The sequence below is a fragment of the Passer domesticus genome, chromosome 21 (assembly GCF_036417665.1).
Source record: "Passer domesticus isolate bPasDom1 chromosome 21, bPasDom1.hap1, whole genome shotgun sequence".
NCBI lineage: Eukaryota > Metazoa > Chordata > Aves > Passeriformes > Passeridae > Passer > Passer domesticus.
The window spans coordinates 4,642,906-4,655,293 of NC_087494.1; the positions used below are offsets into that span (position 1 = coordinate 4,642,906).

The following is a 12,388-nucleotide window of genomic DNA, read 5'->3' on the forward strand; positions in this document are numbered from 1 at the left end:
TGCCAGAGCTCCAGGAGCTCTCAGGGCTGCTCAGGGCGGGCTGTTGTGCTGTTTGTGCGGGGACAGGGGCTGATCCGCGCTCGCTGCCGATCCCCTCACGCCATGCCCGGGTCCCGGCGCAGCTCCCGCCCGCCCTCAGCCCCGCCCCGCTCTCAGGCGCGCCGCGGGCAGCCCTGTGCGGGCAGCGGCGTCGCGGGGTCCTCGCTGCCGCGCCCGGCGCTCCCAAGATGGCGGCGGGGCCGGTACCGGCCGTGTGAGGCGGGAGCGCGTCCCGGCCGCCCGCGGCTCCTCCGCCCGCCCGGCCCCGCTCCCGCCCCCGCCCCGCAGCCGGCGGGATGCTCAGATCCACCGGCTACTTCCGCGGCATCGACTGCCCGTTCCTCAACGCCGGGGGGTCGGGGCCGGGCCGGGGGTGCCGCAGGCCCTACTGCCACTTCCGCCACCCCCCGGTGGCCCCGGCGCCGTGCGGAGCCTCCGGAGCCTCAGGCGACCTCAGCGTGGGGCTCCCGCTCGGACACGGCGCAGGTACGGCCCGGCCCGGCCGCGGTGCCCCCTCACTGTTCCCGGCCCGGCCGTGTTCCCCCGGCGGGGGCAGGCCCGTGCCCGGCCCCGGCCCCTGCCGCCTGCCCGCCGCTCGGGGCCGCGCCGGCCGCTCCGCAGCGCGGCGGTCCCGGCCTGGGTCGCTGTGCCCGGCCGGGGCTGTCAGCTCGCCCGCGCTCCCGGAGGTTCGGAGCTGGGTCGCTGTGCCCGGCGGTGCCGGTGCCCGGGCTCGGTGCGGTCCCGCTGCTCGCCGGGGGTTGCGGAGCGGCGTCCCGAGGCTCCGTGCAGCCCCGACGCTGCCCGGTCCGTTGTTTGTGGCCCCGGGCACCGGGCTCACGTGGCGCTGCGGTGTCAGCGCCGAGCTGCTGACAGCTCCCGTTAGATGCGGAGCGGCAGGCAGGGCCCGGGCTGCGCTCCCGGGTCAGCCTGACCCCCGGGAGGGCCTGTAGGGCACTGCCAGCCTTCCCCGCGGCAGCCTGGCACGGAAAGCCAGTGAATCAGGAGTGCCCTGACTCGGAACAGACCCGCAAGGATCAATAGTGAGCTATTGTTGGCCGTTCTTCAGCAGCTCTTGTCATTTTATTTATACACGTTATTTGCTGTTCTGCTGATTTATTGGGAGGAAAAAACCTTCATTCTTCTCCCCAGAAGAGCCCTGCTGGCTTTCTCTATGTCAAAGCTTTGTTATTTCTGTTAGGTAAATGGGATAATAATGCTGCTGTGGACAGTCTCTAATAATCTGAAGCAGAAATTGCCAAAACAAAGCCTAGCTTGTGTGGGTTGTGTTTTTTTTCTTTTTTTTTTTCTTTTTCTTTTTTTTTTTTTTGTGGTGTGTGTGTGCTTACTTAGCTTTGGGTTGCTCTCAAGTTTGGAAGAGGATTAATTACCAGGCCAGCTTACCACCACTGCTAGTTAAGTTTAAAATAAAGAAGCATTCTCAGGGCTGTCATAGGCAGATAATGGTTAGAAAGACAAAGTTTTTTGGGTTTTTTTTTTGCCAATTTTGGTGTTCTTTTGAATTTTAAGAGCTCCCTTGAATGCATTAGGATGGTTATTTAGATGATATAATTATCTTTCAGTGTGCTGTTCCTGCACATCTTTAAATATTTGAGTGGAGTGTCAGTTTTGGAGCTGGAATTGCCCATTCTGGCCTGCACCAGGTGCTGCTGTGCTCGATTACAGCTGGGGCTGGGGCTGGAGTTAGAAATGGGAAAGGGAAAACCTCTGTGTGCCCCTGGGAAGTGTGTGAGGCTCCCAAAGCTGGCTGGAAGTGTTGGTGTGAGCTGAGTGTGAGAGGCAGGAAAAATACCCCAGTGCCCTGCTAGGCTTGGCCTGGCGTGTCAGAGCCAGGGGGAGCAGGCTGAGTTTTGGGCAGTAAGAATTTCCTACAATCATGGAATTGTAAAGGTTGGAGAAGTTCATCAAATCCAACCTTCAGCCGTTGTGGTCACACCAGCCCCTGTCCTCTAGAGCCACATCCATTGTTTGGACACTTCAGGGATGGGACTTCACCACTGCCCTGGGCAGCCCCTTCCAGTGCTTGATGACTTTTCTATGAAAGAAATATATTTTCTATATATTCTGTATTCTATGTATTCTGTATTCTATATAGTCTTAATTTCTTTGTAGAATTTCTTATAAGTTCTTATAGAATTTCTTATACATTCTTATTCTTATATTTATAATATTCTATTATATTATTCTTTTTATTTCTTAATAGAAATTCTTATATAGATTCTATTCTGTATAATTTCTGCATTTTCTTAATATCCAACTTATCTACAGCACTTAGAGAAGAGGTTTTTTGGCAGGTAAAGCCCCCAGTGTGGTTTCCCAAGGGAAGGTTCTGCCACTTGTGAAAGAAGCAGGATGAGGAGGCAGAGCTCAGGCACTGCTCCCTGCAGCCAGCTCAGAGCCCGTTCCTGCCTCTTCCCAAACTTGGCATCCAGCACATGGCACAGCTGGCATGACAGGGATCTGTGAGCTCTGTCTGAGCTCAGGGTTCGCCTCCAGCCATTTTCTAACGTTGGTTCTGTGTTGGCTCCCACCTGCAGAGCTGCCCCAGCCCTGGAACAGCAGCAGGAGGACGTGGAGCTGCTGAGCCAGGCCAGAGGAGGCCACGGAGATGCTGCCAGGGCTGGAGCCCCTCTGCTCTGAGCCAGGCTGGCAGAGCTGGGGCTGCTCCCCTGGACAAGAGAAGGCTCCAGGCAGAGCTCAGAGCCCCTGGCAGGGCCTGAAGGGGCTCCAGGAGAGCTGCAGAGGGACTGGGGACAAGGCCTGCAGGGACAGGAGCCAGGGAATGGCTGCCAGTGGCAGAGGGCAGGGCTGGATGGGAGATTGGGCAGGAATTGTTCCCTGGCAGGGTGGGCAGGCCCTGGCTTGGGGTGCCCAGAGCAGCTGTGGCTGCCCCTGGATCCCTGGCAGTGCCCAAGGCCAGGCTGGACAGGGCTGGGAGCAGCCTGGGACAGTGGGAGGTGTCCCTGCCATGGCAGGGCTGGCACTGGATGGGCTTTAAGGTCCCTTCCCACCCAAACCATTCTGGGATTCTGTGATTCCAGTTGAGAAATGGGAGATGAGCAATGGACTTGCTGCAGTCTCAGGCTTTAAGAACAGACTCCAGCAGGTCACAAAATGTTCCTGGTTCCTGTAGGAGCAGGAGACACTTTTGCAGTTATTCTGCAGTGCTTGGCTCAGCTTCCTGGGAAGATTCTGGCTGAAGTGCTCCTCTCCTTCCCTGCCTGCCCGAGGCTCCTGGCCTGGAAGGATCTGTAGGATTTACACTAGAGGGTGTAGTAGCTCAGCCAGAACCAGGCAACCATCTTCTGGGAGCATGTTCTCCATCCCCCAGGGCTTGCTCCCTGCCAGGGGAACTGCCTGTCTTGTTTTGAAGTAGCCTCCTAACCATGCACACGGGCAGCTCTGACCTATTTAATCACATCACTCGATAGAGAAGCTTTAAAAGTGTCATTTTTTTTGCCAAGGCAGGTGGGTTTCTACACCAAGAGCTACAGCACAGATTGGTGTTTTCTGGGATGGTGCCTAGAAAAAAAGGATAACATCTAAAGGAGCAGCCTGCTAAGCATATTGATTCGAGGCTGGGGCTGGCTTTGATGTTTGAGGATCACCAGAGGATTGGCAGGAGCCCCAAAACTCTCGGTGCAGTTTCGTAGCTTTGAAAGGAGCTTTTGAAAACTGCAAGTGGAGCTGGCCCTGGCAGGTTGAGGGAGGGGGGGCCATGCACATGTGCCAGGTGGAGCAGAGAGGATGTGGAAAGAGGATTTAGTGGGATGTAGCACTGTTCCCACCCTTTTTTTGCCCACCCTCACGGCTCCAGGCTTCCCAAGGTTCAGGTGTTGATGATGTTGATGATCCCTGTGTTGCACACACGGTGCTGGTGTGCTCCCAGGCTCTGGGGGACAGTGGTGCAGAGCCCTCCATGGCCCTTGGAGATCTGCAGAATGAGTTTTCCCTGACTGCTGCTGGATGTGTCAGGAGTTCCCTTTCCTTCCTGTCTGGAAGCAGGTCCATAAATACAAACATGCTGAGTGAGGGGCACGTTTGAGCCGGGTCTGAAACATGGAATGCTTGGTGTGGGAAACCTATTCCCATATTTAATTCCAGGAATTGCCTGTGTGGTAACAGAATGTGGGTGCCTTGGAGGTTTGTGAAAATTCTGTTCTGGCTGAGCACTGAGGCTGATGGGATTTTCTGTCCAGGACTGGGAATCTGGAGATTGCAAATTCTCATCCTGACTTGGCTGAAGTGCTTTTTCCATCTCTGAGACGACTAAAACCCACCTGCTTCAGAGCAGGATGAAAAGATTATTGAATGTGTGTGAAGTGCTTTGAAAGCGTGTGCTGTAAGGAGGAGGGAAGAGCTGCCTTCAGTCCTAAAAGCGTCTTTTCAAGAGCTGTAGAGGGGAAAAATAGGTCTCTCTTTAAAGTCGAGGTCCTGAGTATGCTGAAAGACATAAAAGAGGCATAATACAGCTCTTCATAAATATCTTAAGGTAGGCAGCCCTGGTTTGCTGGTTTGATGCTGTCAGGGGGTGTTTTGGAGGTGGATGTTTTTGAACCCAGAGCAGAAAGCTGCTTCCAGGTCTGGAGCTCTGAGCTCTTTTGTCTGCACTGATCACAGAATCCTGGAATGTGCAGAGCTGGAATAGACCCAGAGGGATCATCCAGCCCAGCCCCTGTCCCTGCACAGCCACCCCAACACCCCCACCCTGAGCAGCCCTGAGAGCTCCTGGAGCTCTGGCAGCCTTGGGACCATTCCCTGGGCAGCCTGGGCAGTGCCAGCACCCTCGGGGGCAAGAACCTTGCCCTGAGCTCCATGCCAAGCCCTGGCACAGCTCCACCCACTCCCTCAGGTTCTGATCCTTGTGTTCTTGTGGGATGGGAAGAGCCAGCCAGGCTTTCAGCACCCTGCCTGAAGTACTTTGTTCTGCAGTTTTCTGATGTGGTCCAAAGCTCCTGGAGAAGTTTTCTGGCTGTGTGGATTCTCTATCTGGGTGTACAAAGCTTTGCTGGTTAGACCTGGATCAAATCTGTGGAAGGTGTCAGGGACAGAATTCTGCTCCTCTGTGTGACTGGCACAGTGAGCTGCTGCAATACTGTTGGACTCAAGTCAAGTGTGGAGAAATCCTTGGGCTTATCTCCCCAGCTTTAACCCTGGATCCTGTCCCTGGTGCAGGGAGGCACTTCACCTCTCCCTTCTTCTGCCCAAAAGCAGCCACAGAGGATGGCTGTGACCAGGATGATCCCCCTGAGGGTGCTGGCACTGCCCAGGCTGCCCAGGGAATGGCCCCGGCCCCAAGGCTGCCAGAGCTCCAGGAGCGTTTGGACAGCGCTGCCAGGGCTGCTCAGGGTGGGGCTGTTGGGGTGGCTGTGCAGGGCCAGGGGCTGCCCTGAGCATCCCTGGGGGTCCCTTCCAATCCAGGACATTCTGTGGTTCTGTGATACTCACTAAAACCTAAAGAGGCTCTGTAGAAGTTAAACCCCAGCTTGAATCACCCCGTATGGTGAGGGCCATGCTCAGGTTCCTCACCCAGCACTCTGCTGGGGGCTGTGCCTGTTTGTGGGAGCAGCCCTGGCACAGGCTGGGATTTGGAGCCTTGGTGTGACTCACACTGCAGGCCATGTTCACACTGTGTTGTAGAAGGGATGAAAAAAGTCTTTCCCAGTGCATTTTCCTTCCTGGAACTGATGTTGTGCACGATCATCTCAGCAAAGAGCTTTTATTACTGTATTTGCTGCAGCAGAAGTGGAAGCCCAAGTGTTTTCAGTATCATTTCACTGGCAGAGCAAAGCAGGTGTTCAGTGTTGGGTGCTCCAGTCCGTGAACTGGGAGGGGGCATCAATTCTGCTTTCCCCCCCACATCTGTGTTCAGGAGAATAATTACCAAAACGCCACAGTGGATTTTATTTTTAACCAAGTTCTGAAATTAAGAGTGAAGAACCAGTTGGTGGTGAGGTCTTTTCAGCAGTTTGGGGTTCGTGGTGATTTCCCTGTGCTGTCGGTTGGGGCGTTCCTGTGGGTGGGCAGCTGCAGGTGCCCTCGTGCCCAGATTTCAGTGTGGCCTCACAGGACACTTCCTATGTTTGGTTTTTCTGTGGCTGTGGGGAGATTCCGCCCCGCATCTGTCTCCCCACGTGGGGCAGTTCCAGATGTGTGAAAAGCAGGAGGTGGGAGCAGATCTCCATCAAGCCAGCAGGATTTTGGGTTTGGCACAGCTGGAGTTGTGCCAGTGCTGGTGAGTCCCCGGCTCCTCTCTGCCCGCCCAGGAGCCCTGTGTCTGCAATCCCGGGATTGAAAAATTCCTCTCTTCCCTGACATTTGAACACTTCCTTTAATTTATGTTTTTACTCTCCAGCTAAGCCCGCCGCGCCAGCGGGAAGCACAATTCCCTAATCCAGGGCTTCCCGGAGCGCGTTCTGTGCGCTGGGCGAGGCGGAGGCGCCGGGTGCCTCCCGTGGGCTGGGACAGGCAGCGACAGGCAGGCCCGGGCTGTGTCCCTGCCCTGCCACCTCCTGCCGTGCTCCCCGGGCTGTGTCCCTGCCCTGCCACCTCGTGCCCTGCTCCCCGGGCTGTGTCCCTGCCCTGCCACCTCGTGCCCTGCTCCCCGGGCTGTGTCCCTGCCCTGCCGGCCCGGGGGCTGCAGAGCTGCGCGCTGTGTGCCGGGCTGAGGGATGGATGTTTGGGGAGCCGCTGCGCACAACGCGCCGAGCTCAGAGCCAGCCCAAAGCAGCCGCAGGTGGGGAGTGGGGAGAGCAGGAGGAGGAGGTGAGGAGCTCCCCCAGGGTGAGGGCAGCAGTAGCAAAGAGGAGCGCGGTGGGGAGGCCCCTGCAGACGCTCTGAAGGCCGCCGAGCTGGGAGCCGCGGAGGGCGAAGGCGGGCCGGGGGCAGGTCCTGGCCCGGCTCCCACGGAGCGCTGTGTCAGCAGCCGCGCACCGCGTGCTGCCTGCAGCCCGGCCGGCCCCGGCATGAACAAATACCTGCAGTGCTTATCGAGCCCGGGCAGCTCAGGTAACTCTTTCTGAAATTTTTGGCGTCCTGCGGGGTGAGGTGGAGGTTTGGGGGGTGCAGCTGGAGAGGAGCGGCTTGTCCAGGGCGGCTTTCACGTGGTCACCATTCATTGAGCAGGAGCCCTGAGCCGGGGTCACCTGCCCCTGGAATATGTGCACCGTGCAAAAAACCCACATTGGCTTTGGAGGGGTTGCTTTGTGAGAGTTTTCATTCCCCTGTGGATTTTGGGTTTTTACTGAAGAGAGGATTGTGCTGGGGGTGTTGGGGTCTGTGGTTAAAAGGGGCTGTGGAGCTGCAGGTGTCTGAGACCTAAAGGAGCTGCAGAGTTTTAATTCCAGCTTTTGAATTGTTTAAAGCCAGACAAGTTTAAAAAACAGCTTAAGTTTTGCTTTTAGCCTTTCATACATCACAGCTGAAATGTTTTCATGTAATACACCTTGAAAGGTGCTTTTCTTTAGCTTTTAACTTTGTTTTCCAAGTGTCCAGTTGTGACTAAGTTGAAATAGTTGGGCTTCTCTTCTCTCTTCTCTCTTCTCTCTTCTCTCTTCTCTCTTCTCTCTTCTCTCTTCTCTCTTCTCTCTTCTCTCTTCTCTCTTCTCTCTTCTCTCTTTTCTCTTCTCTTCTCTTAATTTTTCACCCACACTAGTTAAAGAATCAGACAGGTGTTGAGAAGATAACTTATCTGGAGCATGCCAGAAAAAGGGTGGAAAATTAAAGGACTGGTTGGTGTTGCTGCTTGTGACTGTGCTGGTTGGAGTAAGTTTTCAAGGTGAAGTTGAATGAAGTTACCAAAATACTTGAATTTTTTTTCTTTGAAAAGAAGACTTGCTCTGCTAATTGCATTTTTGAGTAGATCATTAGTTTTATCCAGCACTTTACACAGGAGATGTGGAAATGGTTTCTGGGCTTTTTTGTCAGAGGAAAAAAACCAGTCTCTGTTAAGTTTGTTTTGGTTTTTTTTTTTCCCCCAAACAGAATTTAAACTTTTCCTGTATTTTGAGGAGTAACTTTATAGCTAAAATGAGAGGGGGAATGGAAAGATCTCCAAAGAACCCAAACATTGAATATCCAGATTTTCAAATGGTGAGACTCCTTCCAGCCTGTGCATGACAGGCTGTGGGGTCAGGGTGTATTTTGGGTGCCAGTCTTTGTCCTCTGCCTGTCCTGGCCAATCCAGCCAGTTGGGATTCTCACATTCTTTCCTAAATTATGGGAGAAATGTGCCAGTGGTGTGATTCCCTCTTAGGAAAATGTCTCAGACCTTGGTGCTGTTTGCTGTTTTCCTGCAGTGTGGGTGGGACTGTGAGTGGTTCTGGGCAGAGCAGGGGGGCAGTGGTGGGTGGGTGTGGGTGGGTCATCCTGTCCTGGCTTTTGCATCCCTGGCTGGAGGTGGTGTTGCTGTGTGAGGCAGTGACAGCCCCAGGTGTCCTTGGGGACTCCCTGTGAGGCCACCAAGAGGGTGAAGCTGCCATGCTCCATGGCTTGAGGACCTTTCAGATTCTTGTTTTGCTGCACCAGAGACAAAACTGCCTGTGAGGAATGATCCTCACTTCCAAAAATGTAAAAGGTTTATTAAAACCTTATCAAAAATACAACAGAAGACTGAATAGAGAAAATATTATAGTGCCAGGAGCAGAGGATTTTTCCCACCATGTGCTCACCCACACAATGGAGGTTTCACCATTTAACCCTTTAGCTCCTCCCAAAGTTCTGTCCATTGGCTCCTTCTTTGCTGTCCAGTGGTGGAGATCACTTCCTTGAATCTCAATTGGAGCTCAGGTGCTGCCATAGTAAATCCCACCCTCCCAAATGTCCCAAACCCAGGCCACCCCCTGAGAACAACACAAGGGGGTAAAACACAACTATAAATCTATAAAACTTCTCTTAACATGTACACAGGATATTTGCCTTTTAATTGGGAGAGTCAAATATTGCATTACTCATCAATCACATGCCCAAAGTTGTGTTGCCTTGAATAAATTGAGGAGGTGGGTGCTGCATCCCAGGTTGATTCTGTCTGAGCTGCTTTGTGGGATGTGCCCTGGTGAGTTTCCTGCTGAGTGGTTCCCTGATAACACTTCCAGCTCTGGAAGGACACTCTGGAGCTGCCCTGGCTGAATGGAGCCCCTTGGGCAGGTCCCTGGCTCAGGAGATCAGGACTGGGGACAAGGCCTGCAGGGACAGGAGCCAGGGAATGGCTGCCAGTGGCAGAGGGCAGGGCTGGGTGGGAGATTGGGCAGGAATTGTTCCCTGGGAGGGTGGGCAGGCCCTGGCTTGGGGTGCCCAGAGCAGCTGTGGCTGCCCCTGGATCCCTGGCAGTGCCCAAGGCCAGGCTGGAGCAGCCTGGCATGGTGGAAGGTGCCCAGGAATGAGATGGGCTTTGAGGTCCCTTCCAGCCCAAAGCATTCCATGATTTCTCACTGGCACTGCCTGCCCTCCGTGTGGGATGGCTGAGCTGAGGAGGCAGCTCAGAGCACAGTGCAGAGGGGCTGTGTGGCTGCTCTTGTCTCTCGGTGTCACCCCTGGGTTCAGCCCCTGGGGACAGGTGGCCCCGCTGGCCACAACACCTGGGGAAAGCAGCACTGCCCTGCTGGGCTCCAGGAGGCTAAAAATACCTTGGAGTGAGAGATGACTGTTCAGATGTTTTCTCAGCCTTGCTAATATCAGACTTTCTTTTCTCATATTTGCACCCTTTTTTCCATTAAAGAAATGACTGTAGAGGTTCATGGTGTACTTTGAGGCTGTGGCACTAAATACCTCCCCTGGAGGGACAAATCCAAGGAGTGGGGTGCCCAAGGATTCTTCTGCCTCTCATGTATCTCAAACCTTGCTTCCTGCTGTTCCTTGACCAGCACAAGGTTATTCTGCTTTTAACATTTAATTTTATAATTAGATTTACTTTTTCAAAAACACAAAAAAGGACCACAACAAATCCTTGGACTAGGGTTGAATTTAAAGTTGAAGAAACATTTCTCTTAGCTCCCCTTCCCTGCCCTCCTAACCCATTTCCTCTGGATGATTATTTGAAATGTACTATTTTAAATCTCAGTGTTAATTATTTCCAAGTGGTTGCATGTTATTGTTAAATTAATTGTTGGAAATTTGCTTTGGGTCCTGGTGAATGAGCTCTGTGCCAAAACCTGCCATTTCTTGTGTGCTCTTTAATTCTGAAGAGTAGCAGAACTCAGGCTGTTGCTAAAACCTCTCTGAAACATTCTGTTCTTGAGGCACCACTGTCCCTTCTGTGAAGTGTTAAATGCAAAGCTCAGAATGATTTTCCAGTGGTGATAATTTTTCTGCAATCACAGGGGTTGTCCCTTTGCTGAGTGCTGGCACTGTAAACACAGCGAGCCCTTAAGCCAACAAAGCTGTTCTGATGATGCAGAATAAAAATGCCTTTATTTTTTCCTTTTCCAAAGAGTTTCCAAACAGCTTTCACCTTCCCCACCTCCCCATGAATGCACCTTTTGTTGCCAGCTGCAGGTGACCCAGGGCAATGGGTGACTTCAGCAGCAGCAGGGCTTGAAAATCAGAAAGAGCTGTAAGATCCTTGTGTCCAGCAGTCAGCCCAGCCACCATGGTCACCACTAAACATGTCCCCCGGTGCCACATGCACACAATTTTTGAGCTCTTGCAAGGACAGGGACTCTATCAGTGCCCTGTCAGGCTGTGCCAATGTCTGACAACCCTTTCTATCAAGAAATGTTCCCAATTTCCAATCTAAACCTCCCCTGGCCCAGCCGTTCCCTCTCCTCCTGTCCCTGTTCCCTGGAGCACAGCCTGACCCCCCGGCTGTCCCCTCCTGTCAGGAGTTGTGCAGAGCCACAAGGTCCCCCTGAGCCTCCTTTTCTCTAGGCTGAGCCCCTTTCCAGCTCCTTCAGCCTCTCCTGGAACTCCAGACCCTTCCCCAGCTCTGCTCCCTCCCCTGGACACCCCCAACCTCTCAGTGTCCTTCTTGTGTGTTCACTGCAAGAAATGTTCAATGTCTTTAGACCTGTGCTGGTCCCTCTGCAGCTTGGCCAGCAAAGCCTTTTGTTTGGAATTCCTAACTGCTGTAAATGTGAAAGTTTCTGATTTTTGCAGCCTTTTTGTCCTGCAGCAGCAGCTGAGTAGCTCTGTTGGATCTGGGAGAAGCCGTTGTCATGCAATTGTCCAGAGCAGCTGTGGCTGCTGCATCCTGAGGTATCCAAGGCTGGATGGGGCTGGGAGCAGCCTGGGACAGTGGAAGGTGTCTCTGCCATGGCAGGGGTGGCACTGGATGAGCTTTAAGGTCTTTTCCAACCCAAACCAGTCTGGGATTCTGTCTTCCACATGCATTCAAGAGCTCGAGTCCTTTTCCAAAACCTGCAGGTTTGTGTGAGCATTACAGCTCACCTGTCACACATTTGGGCTTTGCTGTGTTTAAAGCATCTCAGCTATGTGCTGTGGTAGGCTTGGATAAAAAAAAAATAGGAAGACTTTTCTCTGGAATGATTCACTGTAAAATAAGTTTTACCTTCACACAGGTGACCTTGTCCTCCCACTCTTCTTTAATGTCAGCTTTGTTTACTGCCTTGCCTGTTGCCCAAACTAGAAGGACCAGTGAGGAGTCTGGCTCAGAGAAGCTTTGTAATAATCCAGCTCCACCTTGGAACTGAAGCCTCATGTCCCTCAGTCATCCTGACAGTTACCAGGAAAAAAACCCATCAGCCTGGTTTTTTTAGGTAGAATCTTGTTCTGTGCTTCTATATTTTCTGTGCTGCAGTGGCTGATTTAAGCACAGCTCAGTTGGGTGTGTTCTAAAGCAGTTCTGGGTTAAATATAATGGTCACTGAGGTTCTGCATAGAGACCTCTGTGTCTCTATTAATATATATAAAAATATTAACGATAATATTAATGTCGATAACTTGTTTAATATTAATAACTTGCTTTCTATAGTATTGATGGTAACCTCACCTTCTGTTTCTCAGGAGGGTTATTTCATATGTGTGAGGTACATTAATTTATTAAAATAGTTTGTACTTTAGAAAGTGTTTAGTTCACAATCCTGCAAGGAGTTGGCATCTCCAGCCTCATTATCTCGTGATTCCCGAGGGTCAGAGCAGGCTCAGCTTTCCATCCCTCCAAAAAGAGTTCTGCACTAGGAGTGCTCCCAGAGCAGCTCATCCTGGTCACCCTGCGTGCCCAGCTTCGAGAAGGGAACAGGAATAAAGGAAAACGTGAGGCAGAACCCCCTGAGAGTCAGATCCCAGGGGCAGGGAGAGCCTTCCCTTTCCTGCTCCTGGGAGTGTAGGTTGGCAGCTGAAAAGCTGATTTCAAATGGCAGGTGGAACATCTCTGGTT

At 52.8% G+C, this 12,388-nt stretch overlaps 1 protein-coding gene across 2 annotated transcripts in view; it reads left to right on the plus strand.

Moving 5' to 3' along the window:
- The first annotated feature begins 211 nt into the window (after window positions 1-211).
- The window catches only part of REXO1 (RNA exonuclease 1 homolog), a 44,936-nt gene continuing 32,759 nt past the window's right edge, over window positions 212-12,388 (plus strand). The window contains exon 1 of one of the 2 annotated variants that reach the window (XM_064396273.1): window positions 212-525. In XM_064396273.1, the coding sequence (XP_064252343.1) occupies window positions 336-525 (190 nt within the window). In that variant the 5' untranslated portion in view covers window positions 212-335. Of the gene's footprint in view, window positions 526-6,713; window positions 7,066-12,388 lie in introns of those variants that run through there. The other variant, XM_064396272.1, reaches the window with a different exon arrangement.